Genomic DNA, 9,717 nt, shown 5'->3' on the forward strand with positions numbered 1-9,717 from the left:
GGTAGGTTGGATCAACTGGCCAAAAATAGAATCTGTATTAGGTTGTATTAGGTTTCAGGTTTTTATCTTAAAAAACACGAAAGTTGGGTCATTTCCGATCGTTCAGTTATATGGCAGCTATAAGATATAGTCGGCCGATCCTTATAAAACTTGGCATGTCGAAATGGTTTGCCAAAAATAGCTTTCGTGTCAAATACTTTCTAACTCTAAAAACACCAAAGTTATACCTTTTCCGATCAATCAGTTATATGGCAGCCATAGGATATAATCGGCTGATCCGGGCCGTTCCGACTTATATATTGCGTGCAAAGGAAAGAAGGGTGTGTGCAAAGTTTCAAGACGGATTGGATCTTGTGCGACCTGTCAGGATCCATCCGAAGACCGTCTTTTGTCCGAGAAGTAAACCTCTTTTTACTATCTTAGGCATAATAATTTTTTGACATAAATCTGCACCAATTATTAGATCAATTCGACCATGTTTATCAAAATTGGGATCGGCTAAATAATAGCCTTTCCAATCAAATTAATCAACATTCAAATTATTTGTGGGAAGAGTTTGTTTTTAACTTGGTATAATAATATAATGCGTTTGTGATAAATTATTTTGAAAATTTACTATTTTTCTTGGGTTTTTTGTATACTTTGCTTTATTAATCTCGACAACAATTAACATACTTAACATAAATATAACCATAATAATGTGGGGGGGGAAAGGTGGTTGTTCATGGATGATGGATAGTGGGGGCTTGAGAGCGGGCGGGACGACCGCTAGGCATTGCTTCGCCCGCCACAGGCCCAAACTCTCCACCCTACCGCCTCTCTTGCTCGATGCTCCTGAGCCTCTGCATTAACGCTGCAGCAAAAGATGCTACTGCGTCCCAGAACATCTGGTTCTCCAGCATTACCTCCACTAGGTTTCCCGGGTGGATTGATCGGCCCGCCGTCGTCTCCAGTGGGTGGCGCTCTCGTGCAAACCGGCGGCACTCAAAGACAACGTGCCTGGCGTCCTTGACTATCGAACTCCTGCACTCCGGGCACCAGTCATCTTCCGCGTGGCCAAAACGCTTCAGGTATTGCCGGAAGCAGCCATGTCCACTCAAGACCTAATTCAGGTAAAAGTCGACCTGCCAGGCTGTGAGCGACCTCTCCTTGGCATCCTCCCTTGCAGGGGGGGGGGGGAGGGGGGGGGCGGGGGGGTGCCGCCGGCACCCTCATTGCGAGCCGGGGTTTCCTTAAGCTCCTTGAGCTCTCGAGCGCGCTCCTTCAGCGGGACCATCCCCGCAATGACCAGAATGGCGTCGTTGGAGACTGTCCTGAAGCCGGACGCGACTCTTATAGCACCCAGCCTGTAAACTGCATCTACCCCTCTTCTGTAGCTGGGCGTATTCATCGCCTCAGCCCAGATGGGCGCTGCATACAAAATTTGCGCCGAGGCAACGCTCACGAGGAGCCTTCTCCTGTTCTGCTTGGGGCCTCTGGTGTTTAGAAGGATCCTGGCAAGGCCCCTGGTAGTGGCTGCAGCCTTGCCCTGGATATAATCAAGGTGCTCGCGGAAGGAGAGCCGGGCGTCGATCATTACGCCCAGGTATTTTATGGCGCGCTGGGAGGTTATGGCCATTCCACCAACCTGAATCGTCGCCGTTTCTAGTACCTTGTGGCTGTTGACCAGCACCGTCCGTCTTTTGACGGGCTAGGCTGAAGCACTAGCATCCTGACGTCCTAGGTCCACCTTCTTTCGCATCCAGAATTTTGGAGCCACTGCTCCATTGCCTTAATTGCCAATTGCCTAGGACCGATCCTTGGGGCACACCTGCCGTGATGTCGTAGGACTCCGTGCCCATGTCCGTGTCGACAAGTAGCACTCTGCAGCTCAAGTAGCTACTGACAACGTTCATTATTTAATTGGGAACGTTGAACCGCCTTAGGGCTGCCAGTGTATTGCCCCAATCTGCCGTGTTGAAGGCGTTCCTGCTGTCCAGGGTGACTATTAGGCAGTATTGCTTGGAGCCACCCTTCCAACTGGTTCCCGCCATTGCGTTGCGAGCAATTCCAACCACCGCTGCTATGGCATCCACTGTTGACCTTCCCTTCCGGAACCCATACTGCTTGGAAGATAGCCCTCCCGCCTCCTCTATGGCAGCTTCGAGCCTCGCCACGATCACCCTCTCGAAGACCTTGACCGAAGACCGAAGAGGAGGGGGGGGGGGGGGGTTGGTAACTGGGTGACCTGTCTGCCAGCTACGAACAGCGCTCGCACTATGTTCCTTAATGCGTTCGGGTCCGTGGGGGACTCGCCTCCCGCGCGCAGCCTCTTCACCACTAACCGGTATGCGTTGCCCCATGGGCTTTCCTCCGCCGAGTCACATAGCTCCAGGAAGCATTTCCTTTTGCTGTATCGGATGGCCACCTTCAGTGCTTTGCGTCGGTCCTTAAAGGCGCCGCTTCTCAAAGTTGAACGTCAGGGTATCAGCCATTTCGTTGGCTCCGTTTGATGGGACGATGCTGATGTCGCGCGCTGCATCGGTGAAGTTCGTCACCTGGAGTTCGTCACCGTACCGATTCTGTAGCCTCGATGGTTCGGTTCCCTCGGTCGTTCTTGAGGACTCCCAATTGAGCACAGTACCGCTTCGTGGTCACTGGCCGTAAAGCTGCCGCTTACCTTCCAATTAGCGCCAGTCACCAGCGAGGGGCTTGCGAACGTTATATCTATTATGGATCCTGGTCCGGATCTGTTCAAGGTGTGCTGGTTCCCCTCATTTAGCAGTACGAGATCGAGTGAGGCAAAAGTTTCTCTCACAACTTTCCCTCTCGCATTCGTCCTCGGGCAGCCCCAGTCCTGCGCACACGCGTTGAAGTCCCTTGCTACAAGGACATCAGAACGGCCTCTGATGTCATTTCCCAGGCAGTCCATAATGCACTCAAATTCATTGCTGGTTAGGCTGGGTTCCATATAGCAGCTGTAAAGCCATGCCCCGCTTATTCGAGCCCTGACGAATCCCTTCGCACTGTGCACTGAGTGCAGATGGCAGCATTCCCCGAGAGGTCGACTGCCCAGCGGTTGCCTGTGCCAGCCCTATGGGGCTCGCTTAGGAGCGCTATGTCCGCTTTCGTCTCCCTCACAGTCTGCGACAGCACATCTTGAGCCGCCTGCAGTGGTTCAGGTTCAGCTGAAGCACTAGCATCCTGACGTCCTAGGTCCACCTTCTTTCGCTGACATGGGGCAACTTCTGCTTCCAGTCTCATATGCCTCACATCCTTCCGGCCCTTATCTTCACACGAGAAGCATCGAGGGTCCCTTTTACAGGTGGCCGCCATGTGGTCCGTGTCTCCGCAGCGGAAGGAACAGCCGCTCCTTCGAGCTCTTGCAAGCGCTTGCGATGTGCCCCATCCCAAGGCACCTTTAGCAGCGACCTCCTTTTCTTTCATATAGCATACTGTTCACCCAACCTTCACCTTGCCTACAGCAATGATGGCCTTGGCAAGGCTCGCGGGGATAGCCACGATAGCGGTGGCTCGCCATAGCTGCTTCTTAGTTTCTTGACTTTCAAGACGGCTTGGTCTACCGCTGCGCAGCAGGCTTGAAGTGGCTAGTGCATCGAAGTGGCTAGTGCATCGAGTCCTCGTACATATTGCCACGAGCGCCTCCTTGATCTCCTCCGAGTACGCCCGTACCTCTGCCTTGCTCCCTAGGACCTCCTCGATGCAGCCTTTAAGGGCCCGCGTTGAGCTCTAGGCTTGGCCTTCGTCCATTCAGGCCTTCTCGTGCCTGCTTCGCCGTCGCTTTCTTTGCCGGCAGCCGGGTTCGCAACTGCTGGTTTGGGCCTTGCCGCCGTCCAGACCTCCGTCGGAAGGGTGTGTTGCTCCTTCTCCACGGTATCGATGCCGGCTCTCTCGTATCTGGGGCGCACTGGCTTGAGCATGATGACCGGTCGCGCATGCTCCTCCGGAACACTTCCAACCAGAATGGAGTGGATGTCCTTCAGTCTGGTTATCAGGCTCCTTTGCATCGCGGAAATATGTCTCTTGATTTTCTCCGTGACCCACTATAGCAGCTCGTTCACTATCGTGCCCAGATCCGTTAGGCAATCTTCGCTTCTTGCCGGCGGGCTGCCAGCCTTGTTTTTCTTCGAGGGAGCCGCCCTGTGGTCCTTGTCCGGGCTAAGCATCCCTCGTGGCCTCTTTGGCGTATCCTTCTCTACCGCTGCTGGGCTGTCGGTGACTGCTGAGCTGCCAGCCTGTGACGCAAATAGCGTCGAACAACGCATTTTATTGCTCTTTCTGAACGGGTCTCCCGTTTTGGCACTCTTTGACTCAGAAGAGTGCAGAAGCACTTGTAGTGTTTCTTTCCAGGGCCTCCAAGTGAGGCACCGCCTTGTCAGAGCATTCTGAAATTGGGGGTGGAAGTGCATTTTATACCTACTGCCAAGGTTTCTAAGGTGCCGACCACTTTGGTACAGACGCAGACGTTGCAGCCGCCTAATGTGGGACAGACGCTGCGAGGGTTTATCTCCGGCTCTGCTGTGCGCTAACCTTCTTCGATAGGGGGAGGTGGGGGGTTGTGTCTTACATCGGTGCGCCTGGAATTTCCTCCTGGCGGGACCTGAGGCAGGAAAAAGGAAAGCTCTCTTTGCGCCTCTTACCTCAGCGGTTGGCGGCTCATCCGAATCTTCGCGGAGGCGATCTAGTGCCCATCTAGTCCAGGGAGTGTTATGGTTCGCTCGGCAGGTGAGTCCGTCCCCAGCTGTCCGGTCACCCTTGGGCGCGTCACTCGGAAGCGCCCGCGCGGCACGACCGCTTTCTTCGACCCGCACTTCCAACCTTACACAGGTGTTTGCGTGCGATTTCGTTTCAAAGCCAGCGTACAAAATTTGGATTTTTCTAACTTTTCATGCTTGCTACCCTAACAAAATTCGGGTATTCGTTATTTGGTGAAATTAAATAATATTATTTGTTATACTATATCTTTTAATATATCAGCATACATTTTACAATTTTTTAGTAATAAGATTAAGTGTTAGCAATAAATGTTTTGTATCTATTAATTTTTTACGAATCATTAAAAATGAATTTTTGGAGATAGGAACAAGGTATATTTCAGTCGGAGTCACTTAAAACGTTGATGGATTTAAGTTTTTGTTGTTCTGCATTTGAATTGTGCTTGCATACCCTACCTATGGATGATTTTTAGGAGAGTGAGCAGACACCAATCTTTACTTTGTTTTTTTTCAGTCTGTTTTTATCAATTTTCTTAAATTTAATTTTTGTTAAAGTGAAATAATTTTCTTATTTAGTCAATTTGAATGTAGTTTTAAAAATAAAAATTTAAAAAAGGGTACCAACATTTATCAAAAATGTTTTTTGCTACAATTTGTTGCAAACATCAATTGAAAATATAGAAATGGATTTGTTTTTGAAATTTTTAAATCATATATTCATTAAATAAAAAAAAATAATAACCAGTGTCTTAAAAAAAATATTTTTTTTTTCATATTTTTATTGCAGTCCGGTAGCAAGCCTGAAAAGTTAGAAAAATCTAAATTTATGTGCGCTATCTTCGAAACGAAGACGCACGCAGACATGCTCCCGTGTATGTGAATGTGTGGCACGCATACAAGTTACCCAACCCGTAAATACATACAACTACTAAATTCCAACTACTAATTATCCAACTTATAAATCCAGGCCACTTATGGATTTTATAAAAAATATTTTCAAGTTCTGCATTTGCCTTTGGCTTTGTCTTTGGCTCTGAGGTCCGATCTCGGTTTCCCATAAACAAATCAGAATTAAAAGTAAACATCAGCTTCCCTCTGAAGCCCAATCAAATGCGCCTTTTACGTTTCAAGTACCCGCCAAATGGCACCGAGCTGCTTAATCGAATTTCACAATGAGATGCAACAGTTTCATCTTAAGCCTCTAATCTAAACACAACTCATGGAGGTTCTTTGGATAAGATTTAGAATAAAGAAGTCAGTCCTATTTTGACCGAGACCGCGACCGAGAAAATCGAAAGTGTCTTGTAATTGTAATTCAGTTTAATAAATGAGGGTTTAACACCAAGTTGTATCATTAAAAATAAAATTTTAATTTTTTTTATTCACCGAACAACAACTAATTTAACTGGCGAAGCATCGAGGGTCCCTTTTACAGGTGGCCGCCATATGGTCCGTGTCTCCGCAGCGGAAGGAACAGCCGCTCCTTCGAGCTCTTGCAAGCGCTTGCGATGTGCCCCATCCCAAGGCACCTTAAGCAGCGACCTCCTTTTCCTTCATATGGCATACTGTTCACCCAACCTTCTCCTTGCCCACAGCAATGATGGCCTTGGCAAGGCTCGCGGGGAAAGCCACGATAGCGGTGGCTCGCCATAGCTGCTTCTTAGTTTCTTGACTTTCAAGACGGCTTGGTCTACCGCTGCGCAGCAGGCTTGAAGTGGCTAGTGCATCGAGTCCTCGTACATATTGCCACGTACCTCTGCCTTGCTCCCTAGGACCTCCTCGATGCAGCCTTTAAGGGCCTGCGTTGAGCTCTCCTTCTTCCTGGCCAATTCCAGTAACAGCCCGCCCTTGGCTGTCTTCTCCACTTTCTTGACGCATGATCCGAGGTCGACTAGGCTTGGCCTTCGTCCATTCAGGCCTTCTCGTGCCTGCTTCGCCGTCGCTTTCTTTGCCGGCAGCCGGGTTCGCAACTGCTGGTTTGGGCCTTGCCGCCGTCCAGACCTCCGTCGGAAGGGTGTGTTGCTCCTTCTCCACGGTATCGATGCCGGCTCTCTCGTATCTGGGGCGCACTGGCTTGAGCATGATGACCGGTCGCGCATGCTCCTCCGGAACACTTCCGACCAGAATGGAGTGGATGTCCTTCAGTCTGGTTATCAGGCTCCTTTGCATCGCGGAAATATGTCTCTTGTTTTTCTCCGTGACCCACTATAGCAGCTCGTTCACTATCGTGCCCAGATCCGTTAGGCAATCTTCGCTTCTTGCCGGCGGGCTGCCAGCCTTGTTTTTCTTCGAGGGAGCCGCCCTGTGGTCCTTGTCCGGGCTGAGCATCCCTCGTGGCCTCTTTGGCGTATCCTTCTCTACCGCTGCTGGGCTGTCGGTGACTGCTGAGCTGCCAGCCTGTGACGCAAATAGCGTCGAACAACGCATTTTATTGCTCTTTCTGAACGGGTCTCCCGTTTTGGCACTCTTTGACTCAGAAGAGTGCAGAAGCACTTGTAGTGTTTCTTTCCAGGTCCTCCAAGTGAGGTACCGCGTTGTCAGGTCGTGGCCTCTTTGGCGTATCCTTCTCTACCGCTGCTGGGCTGTCGGTGACTGCTGAGCTGCCAGCCTGTGACGCAAATAGCATCGAACAACGCATTTTATTGCTCTTTCTGAACGGGTCTCCCGTTTTGGCACTCTTTGACTCAGAAGAGTGCAGAAGCACTTGTAGTGTTTCTTTCCAGGGCCTCCAAGTGAGGTACCGCGTTGTCAGGTCGTGGCCTCTTTGGCGTATCCTTCTCTACCGCTGCTGGGCTGTCGGTGACTGCTGAGCTGCCAGCCTGTGACGCAAATAGCGTCGAACAACGCATTTTATTGCTCTTTCTGAACGGGTCTCCCGTTTTGGCACTCTTTGACTCAGAAGAGTGCAGAAGCACTTGTAGTGTTTCTTTCCAGGGCCTCCAAGTGAGGCACCGCGTTGTCAGGTTGCATTGGAATGTTGTTTAGCGCCTCCAGAATCCAGAGCATTCTGAAATTGGGGGTGGAAGTGCATTTTATACCTACTGCCAAGGTTTCTAAGGTGCCGACCACTTTGGTAAAGAAACAAACAATTACAACAACACAAAATTATTAAATCAACGCACAAAAAAAAAACAAACAAGAACAACAAAAACAAATAAAACGACAACTCGCTCCAACAAGAATAACGAAGGAAGGAAGGTAGGTCATTCTCAAATAAAACGACAACTCACTCCAACAAGAAAAACCAAGGAAGGAAGACAAGACATTCTCTATTCATTAATCCACTGTATCCAGGAAGGAAGATCAACCACACAGAAGGAAGACCCCAACGAGACAGCATCGTGAGGAATTAATTTACAATAATAATAATACAACAAATCAATAAGGAGCAATGCTCTACGAGTACTTATATCCGGACTTAATGGATCTATTTCAGAAACTCTTTTCTCATTAAATTCACCAGATTTGCCAAATGCTTTGGCAAAGGTCCAAAAATTAGAATCAAACCATTTCCGTGCTCAATTCGCAAACAGGTTTAATGGATTTAAAAATGAAAGTAAATATCGGGGAAAAAACTTACGATTTGATCAAATACGTCAAAATAATATTACCACTAAAATCGGAAATAATTTGAATCATAACCAAAATTATAATTTTGGCAAATTAATAATCAAAATAACAATCAAAAGCAACAAGCTAACGAGCCAATGGTTGATCCACCGATTCAATTTCAGAAAACATAAACATAATAACAATCGGCAGCCGAATCATAATTGGCAGGCAAATTATAATCAAGGAAGAAATAATAATAATTATTATCAAAATAAAAATCGTTCAAATTTCTAGAGCAAAAATTAAAATAGAGAGCAAACTCAACCTCAAAAAAGGGAATCAGATGGAACAGAAAGTCAGCCAGCTTATAAAGTAATCAGGATAATAAATGTCAATGAAGACTATTTCCCCTACAGATTCCCCTACAGAAGACCCCCTACAGAGGAATGCCTTATGTAAAGGGTTACATTCAGTTGTGATAGATGAAAAAATCGATTTTTTTTATTGCATATTTTTTAAGTATATACTGTAATAACGATCGGTGCATTATAGCGTACCATCTGCACATCAAACTTGAACAAACTTGAAACTTTTAACGCGATTATCTCAGAATCTTGTTTTTTCGAAATTACCTTTGCGGTGGACACGATTACTAAAAAACTATTGATCCGATTAACACCAAATTTTGACCACTTATTTATTATGATAATAGCTAGTCCGTAAACGAAGAATTTTAATTAAAAATTGATTTTTCATCGATTTTTTTGAAAACTCTTTTTAAGAGCATAAAAATCAAAAATCTTATACCTTGAAAAAGTACATTTTTTGTTAAAACAGTCGCCATTTTTTTTTAACGACGATTACTAACGATTTTTTTTTGAATTTTTGATTTCGGATGAACTGTTCTCGGGATATGATGTCCACCGCAAGACACCATCGAAAAAAGACGATCTTGAAATTCGGGTGTAACATTTTTATTATTTAATATTTTTTTCAAATTTAAAAATTTAAATGAGTAGCCAGAAACATGTACTAAACAACGTCAGTTAAACATTTTTAATAAATACAGTAGAATCCGGCTTTAACGACTCCGCTTATAGCGACCGTCCGGTTATTGACGAAAACTCGATGGTTTGGTTGGTCCATACAAACTTATACGAAAGGAACTCCCCTTAGAACGTTTCCGCTTTTAGCACAATTTGCTTATACCGACGAAATTGTTCACAATTCAACTGGATATTGTAAAGTTCCGAAAAAAATATGTACGGCGAAATACATCAAACGACGCTGTAAGAAATGTATGTAATTTTAGGAGATCGGCCCCCTTGCCCGTGTGCGTAGCAGCGACACAAAGATTCTTACGCTCTCACTACTCTCTGTAAGTTGTAGCTATCGCGTTAGTCACGCTGCTGCGAGATAGTCGAAGTGCAATATTGAATTAAATTTGTTA

General features: G+C 46.9%; 1 protein-coding gene across 1 annotated transcript; it reads right to left on the reverse strand.

The window, feature by feature from the left end:
* Window positions 1–809: 809 nt before the first annotated feature.
* Window positions 810–1,841, reverse strand: LOC138926834 (uncharacterized). The gene is made up of 3 exons (XM_070282399.1): window positions 1,717–1,841; window positions 1,364–1,679; window positions 810–1,103 (listed from the first exon to the last, which is right to left on the reverse strand). Exons 1-3 carry the CDS (start codon window positions 1,839–1,841, stop codon window positions 810–812), a joined length of 735 nt encoding a protein of 244 aa, XP_070138500.1.
* Between the last annotated feature and the right edge of the window lie 7,876 nt (window positions 1,842–9,717).

This window comes from Drosophila bipectinata, chromosome 4 (genome assembly GCF_030179905.1).
Source record: "Drosophila bipectinata strain 14024-0381.07 chromosome 4, DbipHiC1v2, whole genome shotgun sequence".
Classification (NCBI taxonomy): Eukaryota; Metazoa; Arthropoda; class Insecta; order Diptera; family Drosophilidae; genus Drosophila; species Drosophila bipectinata.

Coding starts and splice junctions, on each gene's coding strand:
- LOC138926834 (XM_070282399.1), bottom strand. CDS start 1,841: ATGGGCACGGAGTCCTACGACATCACGGCAGGTGTGCCCCAAGGATCG. Junction 1,680..1,716: donor AAAGAAGGTGGACCTAGGAC/GTCAGGATGCTA, acceptor GCCCGTCAAAAG/ACGGACGGTGCTGGTCAACA. Junction 1,104..1,363: donor CGCCCAGCTACAGAAGAGGG/GTAGATGCAGTT, acceptor TACCTGAATTAG/GTCTTGAGTGGACATGGCTG.